We start from the raw sequence: 20099 nt of genomic DNA on the forward strand, positions 1-20099 counted from the left end.
TGGCATCAGCAGTTCCACCCACTGTTGCTTTTGCACCGTCAGTGCAAATGTCAACACAGCAAAAAAAAAAGCAAATAGCTTCTGAGATAAAATAGTTTTGACCTCATGGTACAGGAGTCCATGAGCCACATTAAAATTTTTTTTTTCTCGAAGTTTACTAGACATTTGGATTTCATCTTTTGTGAAGAGGTAATCAAATCTCTTGTTCATTTTTCTATTGGCTTGTCTTTTTATGACTTGTTGGCATTGTTTATATAATATATTCTGAATTTAAGTCCTTCATTAAATATATGTATTACAAATGTCTTCCTCCCCTCTGTAGCTTGCCCTTTTACCCTGTTAATGGTTTTTTTTTATTATCGTTAAAGCATTCTTAATTTTTATGTAATCTAGCTTATCAGTGCTTTCCCTTTATGTTTGGTGCTCTTTTGATTTTTGTTTAAGAAGTCTTTGCCTTATGCCAAGGTCATGGAGAAATCCTCATATATTTTCTCCTAGAGGCTTTAATGGTTTACCTTTTATGTTTAGATCTATAATCCATTTAAAATATTTTTTATGTGTGGTGTGAGATTTATATTTTTCCATATTGATATCCAGTTGGTCTAGCACCATATTTTGAAAAGATTGTCCTCTACCTATGTTACTTTAATAATTTAATTTTCGTTTTTCATTACTTGTGCAACTATTCTCTATTCTTAAAATTTGTTTTCATTCCTTTCCCCTTGGAGTCACATAATATCCCTTTGGTTTTTTTCTGTGGATAGCAAAGTTCAATAACATTTATACAGCTACTGTTTATTCAGTGCCATTGATTCCAGACAAATGCTGGGCATTTAATCCATGTGCTCTTATTTAATCCCCTCAACAATTCCATGAGATTGGTAAGGGCTATCCCCATTTTGCAGGTAAGGAAGCTGAAGTTCATGTACAGTAAGTAACTTCATCACAACAGTAAGAAGCAAAAGTTGTGTTATAATAGTAAATTATTGAATTCTACTTATGGGACTCAGGCACTACACTTTTGTAAGCATTCTCATTTAATATGTATAACAACCCTGTGAAATAGATACTATTGTCTGTATTTTACACAAGAGAAAGCTAGAGCTTGGAGATTTTCCAACTTGCCCTGGGTCACACATCTGTGAAATGGTGAGGCCAGAATTTGGACTTGAGTCTTATGCCCAAATCAATCTAAGTGTCCATCATGTGCCACTTACTGGGAATATGTCATGAGTTGTGGACCCAGCCTTCAAGGAGCTCACAGTTGATAGGGGCTAATTGCCCTTTTCATTCCAGATCATAAATCTTTTTAAAACAATGGTAGAAGTATGTCTGAGATCTGCTGAAGCACATTAAAGAGTGATTAATCTGAAGGATAGAAGGAAAGTTTTCAGAGAGATGATGCCTGATGAGCTAAATTTTAAAGGACCAATAAAAGTTCTGTGGTATTGAGGGTAATTGACTTTTATGGCAGAGGGAACGATGGGTACCAGTGGGGCTATGAAATCATCTTGTAGAAGTGGGGGAGTTTTTGTTTCACTCATGTCAGCATGTGAAGGGAGAAAAGATGAACATGAGGGCCAAATCACAAGGCCAGTATGTGCTAAGAAGCTGGATTTGATCCATGGGGTGATGGGAGCCATCAATGTTTTGAAAAGTTACGTGGTTGGGACTCGGTTAACCACGGATTTTTTTTTACCTCTTGAAGAATCCCAGTCATATTCTGACAGTGGACGTGTTAACATGGTTAATATTTATTGAGCTTTTACTGTGGGCTGAGCAGTTACATTAAATGTAAAGTATATGTAAAACAATATCTTTTAAGCCTCATAAGAGAATGAGGTAGATGCTCTTGGTATCTCTGTTTTATGCAAAAGAAAACTGAGGCAGCAAGAGCTTGACTTGCCCAAAGCAACACTTCTTATGAGCATTGGAGCAGGATTCAGCCCTTAGTATTTCCAACTTTTGACACATGTATTGGCAGTTGTTTCAGAAGAAATGAGCTTGGCTTGGATTGCTCCAAGAACAAAGAAATGAACTTGGCTTGGATTGCTCCAAATACTGGTTTGAACACAGTACAGCAGTGGAGCAGAAACAGAGGAGATGACACCATGGGGTAAGCACAGTCTGGTGCATATAACCCATGGGGCCAAGATCAGGAGAATGGGAAGCCACTGGACAGGTTTTACAAGGGAGGGACTTCATATTGTTTACATTAAAAAACAAAATAACCCTCTGGCTCCTTTGTAGAGATGGATTATAGAGGGACAAGAGTAAAAACAGACCCAGAGAAGAAGCTGACACAGGCAGCCAGGCAAGAAATAATGGTGGTAGGTGGTAGACTATGGTGGTATATAAGGCAGGTGGCTCTGGGGTATATTTGGAAGTATACCTGACAGGACTTGCTGATGGGTTGGCTTAATGAAGGGAAGAAAACTCAAGGACGATGCAAGTTCTTTTTTTAGCCTGTCATTTCTGATTTGGGGCTGCCATAACTAATGCTTCAGTAGACATACTTTTATGCAACTTGGAGCACGTCTCTGAATGTTTCCTTAGAATAGATTCCTATAGAATTACTAAATTAAGGACCAAGCCTGTTTATAGAGATTTTGATACAGATTGCTCAGTTGCCCTTCTAAACAGTTGTGTTAATTGACATTCTCACTATGTTTCAATGTCATTTCCCTATCCTTACCAATGCTGGAGTCAGTCTCATTATTCTTCTAAATTACTTAGAAAAACATTGTCTTCATAACATCTATAAGCTAACTGAACTCAAAGTGTAAGGCCAGTAAAGTGAGGAAAGTGTTTGCAGCATATGTGTGCATCATAAATTGCCACAGATGAGTAGCTTAAAACTGCACCCACTTATTATCTCATAATTCTCTAGGTCAAGAGTATGGATTTGCTTGGCTCATTCAGGTCACTGGCAGAATTCAGTTCCTTGCGGTTATAAGACTAAGGTCCGTATCCCTCTCCCTCAGCTCCGTAAGACCTTCTGCATTTCTTCTCATGTGTCTGCCGCCTCTTCAAAGCCAGCAGTGCTGTGTTGAGTCTCTTCTTGGGCATTCTTCTTCCTCCACAATCCATGTTCTGTGCTTTTAAGGGTTCCCGTTTATTAGATTAGCCCACCGAGATAATGTCCCCTTTTGAGGTCAACTGTGCCATACAACGAAACAATCACAGGATTGCTTTCTCATCACATTCATAGGTACTGGGGATTAGGAGTTGTGGAGTCTTGAGAGGGGATCGAATTCCATCTACCACAATCTGTTCTCTGGGCTCTCAAATGTGAAATATATCTTTCTTCCCCTGAGGTTTCCAAGAGTCTTAACCCGTTACTACATCAACTCAGTCTAAAATCTTATCTAAGTCTCATTAGCTTGAAGGACCAAGATCTAATCATCTCAGTCAGGTGCAGTTGAGGCTCCTGAGCACAACTCCTTTCAATCAGTTGACCAAAGAAACAAGTTCTTTGTTCCCATCATATAGTAGTGGAGTGACAGAGGATAAGAAATCTGTGTTTTCTAACATAGAAAAAAAACATGTGCATGAAAGTTATTAAGTACAGTATTATTTGTAGTTACGCATGCATACCCCAGAAACATCAGTGCTTGCAATAGAAAATTAAGTAAATTTTTAAAATTTGCTTCACTTGAGTATGTATTACTTGGCCATTAAAAATGTTAATAGTAAAGACAACTTAGGAAATACAGCACCTATGTGGAGGAAAGCAATGAGATCCAAAATGATATAGTATTGTTACAGTCACATTAAAACATGCTTATGAAAGAAGACATGAAAATAATGCAAAAGTAATCATTGTGTTAGAGTCAGATTATGGGTGACATTTTTCTGTTCTGAATGCTTTACAATTTTTAGCATAATTTATGTATATTTTTTCTTTCTCTTTTTCTTCTAAAAATCTTTGATCACTTAGCTTAAATGTAGCATTTCCCAACCCTTCTCAGTCCCTGGTTCAGCTTTGATCTCACAGGATATCCTTCAGGGTAAGGAAATGGAAAGGTTTATTGCTCTGTTTGCTCAGGGCCCTGTGACCAGTGCTTCTCTTGCATATGTACACATATACTTCTTTGCAGTTATCAGCATCTTCATTTCCCCAATTCTAAGTTTCCACTCTTAGCTGGACAAAGTTAATAAACTCAGACACCAAAATTTCATGGCTGAATTTGTACTCTGACTGGGAAACAGTCTACCCCCAAATCAGCAGGGTCAGCTTACCTGGGAGCTTGTGAAAAATGCAGAATCTGAGGTCCCACTCCTAGTCTTCTGAATGAGAACCTGCATTTTAGCAGGATCCCCCACTGACTCATGTGCACCTGACAGTTTGAGCAGCACTTGCCTAGGTGGTTCAAACAATGCTGTGGAATTAGGGATTAGGGTCTGAAAATATTTAGGTTGTTGATACTAGTTGTGCCACGAAACCACAGCTGGCACTCCAGAAGCCTGGTGTGCAGACAGTGTTCACACCCAGTGATCAGCCACAGGTACAGATTAGCAGCTGGGAAGGCAGCCATGTTGGCATTCTGTACTGATAAAGAAGGTTCTGGTTCTAGAGTAAGCACATGCCATCCTGAGTTTCCTATTCAGTGCAGCCTTACAGAATGCATAGAGTAAAGCTATTTGAGAATATGAAAACTCCTCATTGAGAAAGCAGATTGGAGAATAGCAGAGTTTGAAGTACCGCTAAATGGTCAGTGAATTCACCATTGTTCCCCTCTGATATCCTGCAGTCCAAATTCAAGGAAACCCAAAGTGAGGAAATGAACATTGGCGTGGACGGAGAGTGTTCCAGGAAAGGCCTGCACTTCTGGCTAAAGGAGCAGGGAAAGGCACTACAAATGCTCAGAGAGAGTGGGAAAAATCTCCCGTGTTTCTTTTTCCTTTTCTCCATTCGTTTACATCCCAGCCTGCAGCAGTCTGCAGACACCTAAAACTGAGGAAGAACCTTCCTTTCCAACAAGAGGACCTGTGGTCTCAAGAGTATGAGACAAACCACTGTTGCTTTTTTCTTCCCTTTGTCCTCCCTCCACTTGATGTTGGACACAGGCACCATTGTAGGAACTACATGGCAGAGCAGGTAAAGCCCCAGCTTTCTGATCAGAGGACCCAAAAAGGAGCCTCCCAAGGAAATGGAAAGTACTGCGTGGACCACAGAGCGGGAGGAGCTCAGAAAGCACCCCATAAAGTTGTTATGGCCTTACCTGCAGCTGTACATAAGTGAACCTGATTCTAAATAGCATATCAAAGACTTTAGAATATAAGTACAGGAGAACTGGCTCTTCAGGTCCCAGACTGACAACTGGATAGCACATGCATGGTGGAGACCTTAGTAGCATTGTAAAGCCTATACAAACAGAACTGACATTGAAAGCAAAACTTGGAGCCCAAACTTAACTAGGTTGATTGCCTGCTAAAACAAAAATATCAAGATTCTTCCAAAATTTTCAAAGTATCTGGAATAAAGTCCAAAATTACTGGGCATAAAAGAACCAAGAAAATTTCAACTCTGAAAAAGACAACAGATGTCAGTATTAAGATGACACAGATGTTGGAATTATTTGACAGGCTTTAAAGTGGCTATTATGAAAATGCTCCAACAAGTGAGGGCAAACAGTCTTGAAATGAATGGAATGATAGACATGTCAGCAAATAAACAGAAGACCTTAAGAAGAACCAAGTGGAGATTTTAGCACTGAAAAATACTGTAAGAAAATTTAAATCTCACTGCATAAATCAGTAATAGAATGGATTTGACTAAGGAGTCAGTGAACTTGAAGATAGGTAATACAAATTATCCTATCTGAACAACAGAGAGAAAAAAAGATTTTAAAATAATGTCTGAGGGACCTGTGGGGCAATTATAAAAGGTCTAACATTGGGGCCACTGGAAGAGAAGGAGAAGAGGAGGAGAAAGTGCAGTACAGAAGTCTTTAAAGAAAGTAATGGCTGAAAACTTCTCAGATTTGGCAACAGGCATAAACCTACAGATTCAAAAAGCTCAGCAGACCCTAAATAGGATAAACCTAAAGAATTCCATGCCCAAACGTATAATCAAACTGCTGAAAAGATTAAAAAAGAAGTCTCGAAAGCAGTTGGAAAAAAACAACTCATTGCTTAAAAAGAAACAAGAATTTGAATGGTTATGAATTTCTCATCAGAAATCTTGGAGGCCGGAAAGAAGAACAGCATTCTTAAACTATGGAGAGAAAAAGAATTGTCAACCCAGAATTCTATATCCAGTGAATATTTCACCTTCATTTCTAAAGGATATTAAGATATTATTAAGAATATCTTAACAAAGAAACTAAGAGAATTCATAGTCAATAGATCTTCTCAAAAGGAATTTTAAAAGGAAGTTCCTCAGACAGAATGGAGATGATACCAGATGGAAACTTCAAACATCAGGTATAAAAGAAGAGTGGTAGAAATGGTAAATATGTGGGTAAATATAATGGACAGTTCTCTAAAATAGGTTTCATAGTTTTATTAGTGTTCTCTTAGAGGGACAGAACTAATAGGCTATATCTACATATATATATATATATATATATATGTATTGGGGAGTTTATTAAGTATTAACTTATACGATCACAAGGTCCCACAATAGGCTGTCGGCAAGCTGAGGAGCAAGGAGAGCCGGTCTGAGTCCCAAAACTGAAGAACTTGGAGTCCGATGTTCAAGGACAGGAAGCATGCAACACAGGAGAAAGATGTAGGCTGGGAAGCTAGGCCAGTCATGTCCTTTTCATGTTTTTCTGCCTGCTTTATATTCTCTGGCAGCTAATTAGATTGTGCCTACGAGATTAAGGGTGGATATGCCTTCTCCAGCCCACTGACTCAAATGTTCATCTCTTGGCAACACCCTCACAGACACACCCAGGATCAATATTTTGTATCCTTCAATCCAATCAAGTTGGCACTCAGTATTAACCATCACACATCTACCCCTTGTCAACTTGAACTGATACACATTTCCTGAGATCATACATAATCTTCAAATAAAGCCAAAATAAGGTCATAATTACGCCTAACATAATACAACTCTCCTTCGTACAACTAGAAACTCACCAATCCCCAACCCAAATACTATTACATAAAGTTAACAATACTTAAATGCTGATACAAAGTCAGTAAACCTTATGTCACATGATAAAGGAGAAAGGAAATAAAATGAAGATGCTTTCTTAATACAAGTGTATGCATGCACAAACATGTTTTTAACAAAAGGAGGAAATACTCATGACAATTACAGTCCTCGTTTCTGCAGCTGGTCACGTGGTCGTAGCTGGTATTGATGATTGCCTTCTACTACTACCCATTCTGTATTCCCTTTGCCTTCAGTAAGCACCTCAGCAGGTCGTTTTTTTTTTTTTTCCTGGTGGAGTGACCCAAAAAGGGTCACTTCATTCCTGAAGGGTCTGGGTCATTTGTAGTCCTGCCTGGATTGGGCTGTTGTAGTTTCTCATTGATCTTAATCACAGGGCATGGTAACACTAAGAGATGCCTTAATGGATCTCCTGTATTCCATGCGTACTCTTCCTTACCTCCGTTCTGGAGTAGTAGACTGATTTTATCTTGATAGTCTGGGTCAGTCACCCTAGCCAACATTGTAACTCCCTTCTTAGCCTGTTGACTTAAAGGTAGAGGAGCCCAAAGTGTCAAGTGGCAATCTTAACTTCCAGTTTAATGGAATTATTGTGTCTCCTGGTGGCAGCGTTCCTCCCTCTGGAACTAAGACCTCTAGGCCAGCAGAACGCAATGTCATGGGAATAGGAAGCAAACATTTTGCTAGTGGATGTCAATCTTTTAAAAACTAAATTAAAAAAAAAAAACTAAACAAATTTTAGCACAGCATCTGACACAAAGCAAACTCTCAGTAAATAGCAGCGGCTGCTGTTATTACATTCTTCCAGGTCTTTCCTTTAACAAATCTGTTCACCTACAATGCTACATTTTACCATTATGGCAGGCCCTGTGGGTGTTACTACTTAGATTTTACATCTTAAAGACTGAAGTGCAGAAGTTTCATGGCAGACCCCTGCCAACCAGCTGGAAAATTCCCAACCCAACGTCCAGAGCGCATCTCTGACTCCCAGTCCTGAGGCCTTTCCAGTTCACCAGACCACCTCATCCATTAGAAGGGTGTCAGCTGGATTTGTGTGCCCAACGAGGTGTGTTGCTTTTATGTAAAAGAGAAGCACATAAGGAAGAAATCATGAGTGTTCAGGATCCCTTTCCAATCCCTTAAAGAGGCTGCTTTTGCAGTAGCGACATACTACCCAGTGAGCTCAGCCATGCAGTTTTTCCTGCAGGGTTAGAGTGGATCACTTCCTTCAGTTGATCACCATTTGAAGTAGCAGGGGTTTGAGTTCAGAGGCCATGTACGAAAATGATTTTAAAAATACCTGGAGCCTCATTTAGCACATGCAAGACTGAGACTCAGCCAAGGGGGCTATCTAAAGGACGGAACCCCCTCCCTCTGTGCTATTTACTCTGAGTTCATACAAAAATTAGCCAGGCGTGGTGGCGCATGCCTGTAATCCTAGCTACTTAGGAGGCTGAGGCAGGAGAATTGCTTGAACCTGGGAGGCAGAGGTTGCAGTGAGCTGAGATTGCGCCACTGTACTCCAGCCTGGGCAACAGAGTGAGACTCCGTCTCAAAAAAAAAAAAAAAGAAAAAATGAGTAAATGGGTTCTAAGTGTGTAAATAATGAGGTCACAGAAGTCTTCATGTGTTGCAGTGAGTCTTTGTTGAATATGAGCCAACTGAATATGTTGTTACAGTTTCTAGTACCTTTTTAAAATTTTTTTATATTTTTCCTTAATAATAGAGATGGGGGGTCTCATTATGTTGCCCAGGGTAGTCTCGAACTCCTGGACTCAAGCAATTCTCCCACCTCGACCTCCCAAAGTGCTTGGATTACAGGCATGAACTACTGCACTTGGCCTTTAGAGACATGGTTTTGCTATGCTGGCCAGGCTGGTCTCGAACTCCTGGCCTCAAGTGATTTGCCCACCTCAGCCTCCCAAAGTGCTGCGATTACAGGCATGAGCCACCGTGCCTGGCCTGCAACTGCCTTTCTAGCCTTTCTTGTTCTCTTGTTTCTTCTCTCTTCCCCACATTTTGTGGGCCAGAGAGAAAAATAGAGATGGTTGCATATTTCAGAGCAATCTTTATTCCCAAGCATGTTATCAGCCACTAGAAGCCCCCTATGTTTGCCACTCTGGGCAGGGGGGCACTTCATGGAGTCAGGTAAGATGCTTACTGCCCTCTGGCACCACCTGGTCTGCCTCTAGTTAGGCAGGATGTTGGAGGCTGCTAGAAACTTTGACTGCTAGCTCCATGAACTGTGGCTTGGGAGCAGTAACCTAGGTCAGGAAAAGTTCCTTCCCTAGGAAACCTGGCCTTGTCCATTTAAACCACAGCATTCTGCGATTCCAGCCCATCAGGTGGAACTGACTGGAGGAGCACCTACTTTTGGGTTTTTCCCAGTTCTCTCATTAATGGCTTCTTGCCTGTAAGCTTAGATGAGCTGCTGTTTATAAGGCTTTCCCAAGGTCTGGCAGGAACCTGCCAGTGCCCCAGAACTGTCAGGTTTCTATTGCTTGCCAGGGCTCTGCGAAGATTCCAAAGCACATCTTTCAAAATACTAAATATTTGTGTTGTATTATATCCATATCCCTATGCATTACGGAAAAAACAGGAAAGTATAAAGAAAGCCCTCACCACCCAGGAGTAACTGTCACTGTTTACGCTCTCAGTACGCTTCTTTCTGGTTGTAATTATACATACCACCACCACTACCCTGCATACACACATTTTTCACAGTTGATTTCCCTAGGCTATTGATGACCCCCTTTCCCCTCAATACTTAACACTAGAGCATGAGCATTTTTCCACGTCATTTTTAAAACATTCCCAGAACATGGTTTTTATTGTTTCCGTGGCTGCATTTAGGGACCTGCCATGATGTTCCTAACTGGTCTCCATTTAGGCTGATTGCAGTTTCCTTGATTAATGTCTTTGTGAGTGTATTTTAATTTAAATTCTTTATTTAAAATGAATAGCTAGACATAAAATTATCAGATCAAAGAATATAGAGATATATAAGAGGGTCTCACTCACTACTGCTGGCCTGTGCTCCATGTCTTCCCACCGCTCTGCCGCCCAGCTTCTCCACCGATCACAATGGAAGAAGAGATTGCCATACTCGTCATTGACAATGGCTCCAGCATGTGCAAAGCTGGTTTTGCTGGGGACGACGCCCCTGGAACCACGTTTCCCTCCATTGTCAGGTGCCCCCAACACCAGGGCATGATGGTGGGGATGGGCCAGAAGGCCTTCTACCTGGGCGACAAGGCCCAGAGCAAGCACGGCATCCTGACGCTGAAGTACCCCATCGAGCGCAGGATTGTCACCAGCCGGGAAGACATGGAGAAGATCTGGCACCACAGCCTACAACAAGCTGCATGTGTTCCTGGAGGAGCACCTGGTGCTGCTGACTGAGGGCCCCCTGCACCCCAAGGCCAACAGAAGGAAGATGGCTCAGATCATGTTTGAGACCTTCAATACCCTGGACATGTACATGGCAGTCCAGGCCATACCTCTATGCCTTTGGGCGCACCACTGGCATTGTCATGGATTCTGGAGACGGAGTCACACACACGGTGCCCATCTACAAGGGCTATGCCCTCCCCACGCCATCCTGCGTCTGGACCTGGCTGGCCAGGACCTGACCACCTCATGAAGATTCTCACAGAGTACGACTACAGCTTCCCTACCACGGCCAAGCGGGAGATCGTGCGTGACATCGAGGAGAAGCGGGAGATCGTGCGTGACATCGAGGAGAAGCGGGAGATTGTGCGTGACATCGAGGAGAAGCGGGAGATCGTGCGTGACATCGAGGAGAAGCGGGAGATCGTGCGTGACATCGAGGAGAAGCGGGAGATCGTGCGTGACATCGAGAAGAAGCGGGAGATTGTGCGTGACATCGAGGAGAAGCAGTGCTACGTCGCCCTGGACTTTGAGCAGGAGATGGCCACCGCTATGTCATCCTTCTCCCTGGAGAAAAGCTACAAACTACCTGACAGCCAGGTGATCACCATTGGCAACATGCAGTTCCAGTGTTTGCAGGTGGTGTTCCAGCCCTTCTTTCTGGGGGTGGGATTCTGCAGCATCCATGAGACCACCTTCAGCTCTATCATAAGGTGTGATGTGGGCATCCACAAGGACCTGCATGCCAACACGGTGCTGGCCAGTGGCACCACCATGTACCTAAGCATCTCCAACAGGATGCAGAAAGAGATCACTGCCCTGGTGCCAGCACAAGGAAGATCAAGATCATCGTGCTCCCAGAGCGCAAGTACTCCGTGTGGATCAGCAGCTCCATCCTGGCCTCATTGTCCACCTTCCAGCAGATGTGGATTAGCAAGCAGGAGCATGACAAGTCGGGCCCCTCCATGTCCACCACAAATGCTTCTAAATGGACTACAAGCAGATGTGTAGCATTTGCTGCATAGGGTAATTCAGACGTATAAATTTGCCCCTGACAAATGTATACACCTCATGCCAGCCTCACAAAACTGGAATAAGCTTTTGGAAAGAAATTTGTCCTTGAAGCTTGTGTCTGATATCAGCAGTGGATTGTAGAACTTGTTGCTGATTTTGACCTTGTATTCAAGTTAACTGTTCTCTTGGTATTTGTTTAATACTCTGTACATATCTTTGATTTCAGCCCTTAAGTGCATGTGGTTTGGTCACTTCATGGCTGAGGTGAAGAACATGCTTGTGGAAGACAAGTCTATGGCTTGGGGGGCCTGTGTGGCCGGCAGTCTCCCACTGGTGCAGGGTATTAATGTGTCAGGGCTGAGTATTCTGGGATTTCTCTAGAGGCTGGCAAGGGCTCCTGAACCAGTTGTCATTTCTGTCTTGCCTGTAGGACCCAGTTTCCTTTCTTAGCTGATGCTTTCCTGCCAGAACACCATGGGCTGTTACTTGTCTTGAGTTGGAAGCGGTTTGCATTTACACCTGTAAATTTATTCATCCTTTTCATTTATGTAAGGTTTTTTTGGTATGCAATTCTTGAGTCTTTAAGAGATGACGACAGATTTTGTTTTTTTTACTGTTATGTGAGAGCATTAGGCCTAGCAGCACATCATTGTGTAAGAAAAAATAAAAGTGCTGCCATTTTAAAAAAAAGACATATAAGACTTTTGAAGGACTGTGTATTTTTGTGTCTGTCTATATCTATATATATTACAGAGATAATATAGAATTACTCTCCAGAAAGCATGCAGTCATTTATGTGCCTTCTAGCTCATGCATTCTCCATGAAGGCAGAAATCGGCTATTAGGGTTGGGGGCAGTCCTAGAGATTACAGTGGTTTGTGGCCCTCCTGCAGGTACAGTGCATAAACAGATACACAGTACATCTATAGTACTAAAATTTTATACAGGGGCTATATTGACAAAAAGGTTGAGAAGTACTGTTCTAGCTGTATGTGACTCCATACATCTGTCTCCACCTTGGAAGCTTTCAGATCTTAGCTTTGGGATTTTGGTTTTGGGTTTAAGAATAATATTTTTCTGACGTAAAACTTCTTGGTTCATTGTACAAAGTTGAAGAAACTGAGAAAGTTGTGAATAAAATTTATCTGGAGGTTACCAATATTAATATTTTAATCAATGTTTTTAGGTTTGTGTTCCGCCCTTCTTACATAATTGTCATTGTAGGATTATCATTGTTCATCTGAGCCAAGGACCACCCTGAAATATCCCTTGTGCTATGGTCTCATGCAGGGGTTTCCCATGCCTGCGAGTGTGTTTGTGATCCCACATGTATCAGGTGCCTGGCTGCTCTGGGACTTGCAGTAATTGTCTCTTGTTTGTTTCAGGTGTGATCCCCTGGGCCCGTTTGCTGTCGGGGGAGAAGACTTAGACCCTTTTGGGTGAGTACTGCTGGGGAGGTGGCAGCAACACAACTTGCTTTTGTGGCTTTTCAGCCCCAGCTTATCTTCTAATTTTAGAGTTTTTGGTCAGTCTCTTCCTTTGGGGTGGAGGAGGCAGTTGTTGCTGAGCGGCTGAGAAAGCACTGCCACATACGCTGCCCCTCCAAACCTAGAGCAGTGCAGGAGAGCACTGAGTGTTGGCAGGGAGGTGAACAAGCCTAGCAGGCAGTTCTTCTGCCATTTCCCGGCCCCCCTGCCCACCCTAGTTTATCAGATGTATAGTGAAGAGCACATGGTGGGCCTTAGGGCAGCTCAGGGCTATTCAGAGGTTGCCCCACTTAATAAAGGGAGTCTCTGAGCCCCATTAGACTCTGGATGGTTCTTATGCATCCAACAAAGTTACTACAGCCTCTGCTATCTGCTGTCTTCCCTGAATGATTCCAAATAGATTTTAACCTCTGCTACAAAGTGACCCTGACTTCAGCATCTCATTTGTAGACAGTGGGGATATCACTTAAGTCTGCAGTGCAGCTTAAGCAGTGACCTCAAAATTTGGGGAACCGTCAGCTCATTCATCCTAGTTTGAGCACATGAGGTCAGGTCAGTGGAACTCCATGAGGGACAGATGCTGCCAGGAGCCAGACTTAGGCAATCTACAGGCAGTCAGAAATTGCCCTGAGGCCCTTAAGGGAAAGAGAAAAAAAACCAACATCACGAATTACCTCAATGCTATTATTAGTCCTTAAACCTAAAGTAGCACCCTGCAGAACCTTGTGAGTGCATTGTAGTTGACCTTGGCAAGTTCTGGCTCTTGGTCTTGATCAAGTTGGCCCTCTTGAGTATATGATATGGCAGGGATCTCAATTTTGAGGAGCCCTACAGAACCAAAAGCACTGTGCAGAACCAACCCCTGCAGAGCCAGAAGTACTCAGCTGTGAGGTATGCTCTTCGTATAGGCTTTGTGTTCTTGCCCTTGCCCACTTTCCGCTGACTCTCAGGCAGCCATCCACATGTCTGCTTGGGCCATCCAGAGTAGACATCCCAGCCATTCTTGATCCATTGTAACCTCCCTCGCCTTTTCTCCAAGGGCAGTCCTTGCCACACCTGCTTACCTAACTTTTCTTCTTGCCTCAGGCATCGGAGAGGTGGCATGATTGTGGATCCCCTGAGATCTGGCTTCCCAAGAGCACTTATTGACCCTTCCTCAGGCCTCCCGAACCGACTTCCTCCAGGCGCTGTGCCCCCAGGAGCTCGCTTTGACCCCTTTGGACCCATTGGGACCAGCCCACCCGGGTACGTAGTCACTCAGGTATGCTGAGAAGTAGGACCTGATGGCAGCTTGGTTCAGTGTGGCAGCAATGAAGGTTTCTAGCCCCAGGCACAGAGCTGCCGCTGCCTTCACCTGTTGCTGCCAGGAGAGTGGAGCCTCCTCCAGGGCCCTGCCTGATTTCTCCCTGGAGCCTTCTAGGAGCTCCCTGTCCCTCAGTGCCTCTCCTTCCCCAGCTGCACTCTGGGGAGGACTCAAAGTAGGAGGAACTAACAATTCTTGAAAGTTAAGTATGTGTCAGAAACTCAGTGGATCCTTTCTTCAGCAGTCTTGGGTAGATGGTGGTATCTACATTTTATAGATGCAGAAAATGAGGCCCTGAAAGATGAGGTAACTTATACCAAGTGGGGGAGTCAGGATTCAAACCCAGGTTGTCTGGCTCTTGAGTGCATGTTTTTAAATTCCTCACACCACCACATCATGTTGAAGGGCAGGCTCCCTCAGTGCAGGGTCATGTCTGCCCATGTTCCCCTGGTCTCTCCATCACTCCAACTCATCAGCCCCTCTTTCCATTCCAGACCTAACCCAGACCATCTCCCCCCGCCGGGCTACGATGACATGTACCTGTGAAGGCCTCAAGAATGTAACATCCCAGGCTTCCCTCCATTCTCCTGGAGCTGCCACCGCTGTCCCCATCAGCAACCATGTTCTTGCAGGCTGGGGGCAAGGGATTCTGCTCATGTGTTTGCAGACCGGCTGGGATAGCCTCCCCACCCCTTATCAGAGCCAAGACACCTGCTGCAGCTCTCCACCTAGCTGCAGATAGCTCCCAAAGAGAAATCAGTGTGTCTCTTTCACCATCAGCTCCTCCCCTTTCACCACCAGCTCCTCTCCATTTCCCAAGGGAGACTCCGGCAACCTTCAGCAACATATATCCTCGACCAGATGCAGTGCTATAAGAACAGAACGCATTTTGGATGTTATTATTAAGAACCGAATGTCAATACAGAATTCATGTTGCCGGTTTCCCACTTTTCTTTTTACATTAATGCATAGCTGCTTCCATTTATGAGACTTTAGAGTTTGAGTTTCTGTAGGGCTGAATGACTCTTTTTCCTGCCCAGGGCCCATTCTTGCTTCTCAGGCACCTTCCGTTCATTAATTGCCATTGCTCCTGACATCACTAAGATGGGTCCCCTTCTGGCTGCATGAATGGAAATGAGTGACTGGAAATCCCATAGGCCACAAGAATGACTTTCACAAGGGCAGGAACATTGTGGAAAGACTGCATCATTCTGATGAGGCAAAATCCTCCAGCTATTCCTGTCTGGGCCAGTTTTGTAGGTCCATCTATGCATGGGCAGCAGTAGTCAAAAAGCCAAGGAAAAAACAGAGCAGACCTGAAGGCTGATCTTATTTTTGCCACTAACTTAGTGAATGACCCTAAGCAAGTTCCTTCTCCTCTTAGGGCCTTGTGCCAAGCCTATGCAATTGGAGGTGGCTTTCCTGCTCTAAAGCATTTTGATGTCTCATTCTGTGTTTGGTAACCCCTATAAACTGGGGCAGAGGAAAAGAATGATGGTTCAAGGCCATACTTCCCTTGAACCTTGTGTGGTTCTTGCCTAACTCTGTGGTTTTTGGACCCCATGGGGCCCAGACAGAGCACAGGAGCATGGGCCACCTCTGAGTGTGGTGTTGAACTTCGGGAGGAGCAGGGAGCCCTGTACCTTGTGTCCCGGCCCACCTGACCTTTGGTGTTCTCCGGATCCTTTTCAGCCCGAGGCCTGACAGACGCGGGCAGTGATGAGCCGTGTTCTGGAGTGGAAAGAGCACGATAGAGCACCAGGCTAAGAGGCACGAGATCAAGGCGGTAGTCACTTCCGCTCTGCAGCTAGCATTTCAACCATATGTGGATCCTTTCATTTCTCAGCTCCCTGGATTCCTTCCCCTAAATTAGGACCTATTATTTACCTGTAGGTAAGCAAGCTACTGTAGCTCTTCTGAGGTGTCTGCCAGGCTGTTTTCTGTAGCCTCAGATTGCCTATCTGCGTAGCCTGAGAACAGGTAGATGAAAACTAAACTGATGCCTAGGCCCAGGGTCAGTCTCAGATGGAAGCTGGGCCTGGGTGGGGAGGCTAGCATGCGTGGCTCCCTGGGTACTTCTGTCAGTCCCCATGGCAAGCAGTGATTTAGTAAAACACCCCAGAGTCAGGGAAGCCAACCACCTTGAAACCTTTAGAACATCTCTGCTTTGGAGAAAGACCCAGAGATCAGGCAGAGGTGCAGGTTCAGTCATTACTCATAACCTTCTTTGAGAGCTGGCAAATGGGAGGAGTGTTAGTCTTTGTTTTGGAATTGGACCACACTTGCAACCAAAAGGACTTAGAGCAGTTTGCTCATAAAGACATCCTTTATTATAAAAGGAAGTATTTAAAGGATGATAGAGACCATCAGATAGAAGCAGGGAAGGTAGATAACTTTTAGGACCTTGATGTGAGGAAAAGATAAAATGTAAACAATAAATTTGCCACTTAGATTTTCTAGTAGCAAAGTCCGAAAAGATAGTTATATACAAAATTCTGTTTTCTGAAAACAAAATTATGAATCACCTGCAGAATTGGCCATTTTTTTTGTGAGTTTCCTTGCATCAAGGACACTGAGAAACACAGTCATTGTCTTAGGTGTTCTATGGGAGGAAGTGAATAGAGCCTTTAGGAACTTCCTGGTCAAGCTTATGGTGCTTATTTTGATCTGGGCCACTTCCCTCCTTCCAGTCATGAGTAATCATCAAGGAGCAAGTTGGAGTGTTTCAGGTGTATATTTTGTAGAACCCAAAAGATTGGAGCCTTAACAATAAACATCAGCATTAAGTGACCTGTTCCTCCTTTTTTAAATAGCAGCTTTATTGAGATATAATTTACATACCCATAATTTACATACCTGTTTAAAGTATACAATTCAGTGGATTTAGTATGTTCACAGTGTTGCACATCCACCACCATTTCTAATTCCTGAACATTTTCACCACCTCAAAAAGAAACCACACACCCGTTGGCATGACTCCCCATTCCCTTGCTCCCAGCCCCAGGCAACCACTAACATCTGTCTCTAAAGATTTTTTTTTTTTTCTGGACAGTTCTCATAAATGGAATCACTCAGTATTATGGCCTTTTGTGTCTGGCTTCTTTCATTTCATGTGATGTTTTCAAGATTCATTCATGCTGTAGCATGTATCCATGGTATGGATATATCACATTTTGCTTATCCTTTTATCAGTTGATGGACAGTTGGGTTGTTTCTACAAAAAGGCTATTATGAATAATGCAGCCAAGAACATTTGTGTATCAGTTTTTGAGTTTTCAGTTGTTTTGAGTTTCAGATGTTTTCAGTTCACTTGGGTATATACCAAGGAGTGGAATTGCTGGTTCACATGGTAGCTCTATATTCTACTTTGTGAGGAATTGCCAGACTGTTTTCCACGGAAGCTGTACCATTTTACATTTCCACTGGTAATTTATGAGGGTTCCAGTTTCCCCACATCCTCACCAACTCTTGTTATTTTTCATGCTTATGGCCATCCTAGTTAGTGTGAAGTAGCATCTCATTGTGGTCTTCTCTTCCATTTTTTAAAAAAGAATTTTGACCTACACCAAGCAAGGCAGAGACCAGAGTCAATCCCCCTTGGGGAGCAGTCTGTGGTTTTGATAATCACCACCTTGGGATGAACATGGCTGGTGAGCTGCAGAGGAGTTGATTTGACTTTTGGGGATGGTTCTAGGCTGGATGTGATACAGGGTAGGTTCTGTCTCTAGAGAAAGTTCTCATGACCTTTTCAGGTCTAATGAGATTCACATCATCACTTTGGTTTGGTTTGAAATTTCTTTGTTTATCCAGTGAATTACAAGTAGAATAAAGATCTGGTTCTAAATTGTCTTTTGGTGGTGAAGTGCCGTAGACCATTTCGGACCATTTCTATGATGTACCAGCAGCCCCCACATCACACCTCCTCTTCCTTGGCTTGTCTCTTCCCCAATTCTTAGAGTTAGCAGTGTTTCTTAACTGCATTCATCTCCTCAGTCATAAGTGTCTGTCAACCTCCATTGTGAAGTCATGAGTCTCTTGAGACCGAAACTCCAAGAATGTATTGTGCTCACAGTGGAGATGGTGTTCCTGTGCTGGATGGTCAGTAGTTGTTGACATGTAGTTAGAAAATAGGTAGCAAGTTCCACGCAGCCTCACTCTTTGGAAACTAGTTTCTCCTGTGGCCTCCCTTTCTACTGTTGTTAATAACATTCTATTAATGATCCATGCCTCTCTTCACAGGAGGAATATTAGCATCTATGGAGTAGTTAGTATTCTTTGTCACCTAAATTTGTCTACTTCTGTACATTTCCAATAAGGCACCACCAGGGCAAGGGAAGATTCCCCACATGTATATCCCCAGCTGTTTCTGTCATAAAACTTGCATGTGTATAAACCACTATTGACTTTTTGCACCAAAGGAGATATTCAAGGACAGACATCCAAGTCCCCAGCCCTTTATTGCCCTTGGGATACCACAAGGCACAGATACAGGCAGCTGCTGTGTGGCTCTGGAGTTCCTAATCCCCAGATTGTAGCAATGATGATGTGATCCTGCTGCTCTCTGGACCATAACCTTTTTGGTTACAAAAGGTAAATTTCTGTTTACTGCATCTGAACCCCAGGACTAATGCATCACTGCATTAACCCCAGGACACATGCACCAAGTCACTGCAGCCGTGCTTGGCCCTGAATCTGTCCTGGAGGGTGGGTCAAAAGGCAAGGGTGGCAGGTAGGATGGTAGGCAGTGAGGGGTGGCAAGGCCTAGCTGACTGAGGACAGACCCAGCAACAATGACAGGAGGTTTGAACACCTCACAAGTGGCAGTGCCCATGGGAGGTGCAGAGTGGAAGGCCCAGCCCTTGCTTAGAGGAACATGAGGCTGATGGTGCAGTGCAATAGAGGACACTGGATGCCCATTTGAACAGCTGCGTTCCAGATGAGCCACCTAAGGTGGATGTTGTGAGAGTCACAGTGGGTTTAGAGGGACAAGGTAGTGAGAGGATGCTGCTGACGCATTAGTCCTGGGATTCAGCTGCAGTAAACAGAAATTTACCTTTTGTAACCAAAAAGGTAATGGTCCAGAGAGCAGCAGGATCACATCATCATTGCTACAATCTGGGGATTAGGAACTCCAGAGCCACACAGCAGCTGCCTATATCTGCACCAAAAAGTAGATGTCCTTCACACTGCCATCTGGACACCACTCAGCTAGCTCATCCAAGTTCAAGGCTCAATTGAATGCATCTGGTTGTTGGAACCTACATGGCCTCTCAAATGGTACTGGCATGGAATATTGGGGAAATGTCTTTATTCCCTCTTCCCACCTTTCCTGGAAGGTGCACTGGGACAGAGGTCTAGTGAGCCAATCTTCTGTGTTGTCTACGCCATGGACCATGATATAAATGGGTACCGCAGCCTTGCATGCCTGAGCCTAACCATCTCCTGAGATGCTTGCTCTAAGTACACATTAGTACATGCTGGGCCCCAATCTAGATCTCAAGGGAACGGCCTTCAGATCCATTTTTGACAAGTTCCTTTTGTGAGTCCTATGATCATGCAAGTTTGAGAACTGAGAAGGGAGGGGAAGACCTACATCCTTGTTACTCAGAGCACCAGCAACAGCAGCATCACCTGGGAACCTGTTACAAATGCAGAATCTCAAGCCCCACCCCAGACACTGAATGAGAATCTGCATTTCAACAAGTTCTCCATGAGATTTGTGTAAACTTAAAGTGAGAGAAGCTCACATGGACTATGTCTTTTTCCTTTAGGTGAA

The 20099-nt window shown here is 43.7% G+C and overlaps 1 protein-coding gene across 2 annotated transcripts in view; it reads left to right on the plus strand.

Moving 5' to 3' along the window:
• Positions 1–17407, plus strand: part of PSMF1 (proteasome inhibitor subunit 1) — a 49064-nt gene extending 31657 nt beyond the window's left edge. The window contains exons 5-7 of one of the 2 annotated variants that reach the window (XM_003821255.6): positions 12919–12972; positions 14107–14265; positions 14818–17407. In XM_003821255.6, coding sequence (XP_003821303.1) covers positions 12919–12972; positions 14107–14265; positions 14818–14869 — 265 coding nt within the window. In that variant the 3' untranslated portion in view covers positions 14870–17407. The remainder of the gene's footprint in view (positions 1–12918; positions 12973–14106; positions 14266–14817) is intronic. The other variant, XM_008974715.5, reaches the window with a different exon arrangement.
• The last annotated feature ends 2692 nt before the right edge of the window (positions 17408–20099 follow it).

The sequence above is a fragment of the Pan paniscus genome, chromosome 21 (assembly GCF_029289425.2).
Source record: "Pan paniscus chromosome 21, NHGRI_mPanPan1-v2.0_pri, whole genome shotgun sequence".
Lineage (NCBI taxonomy): Eukaryota > Metazoa > Chordata > Mammalia > Primates > Hominidae > Pan > Pan paniscus.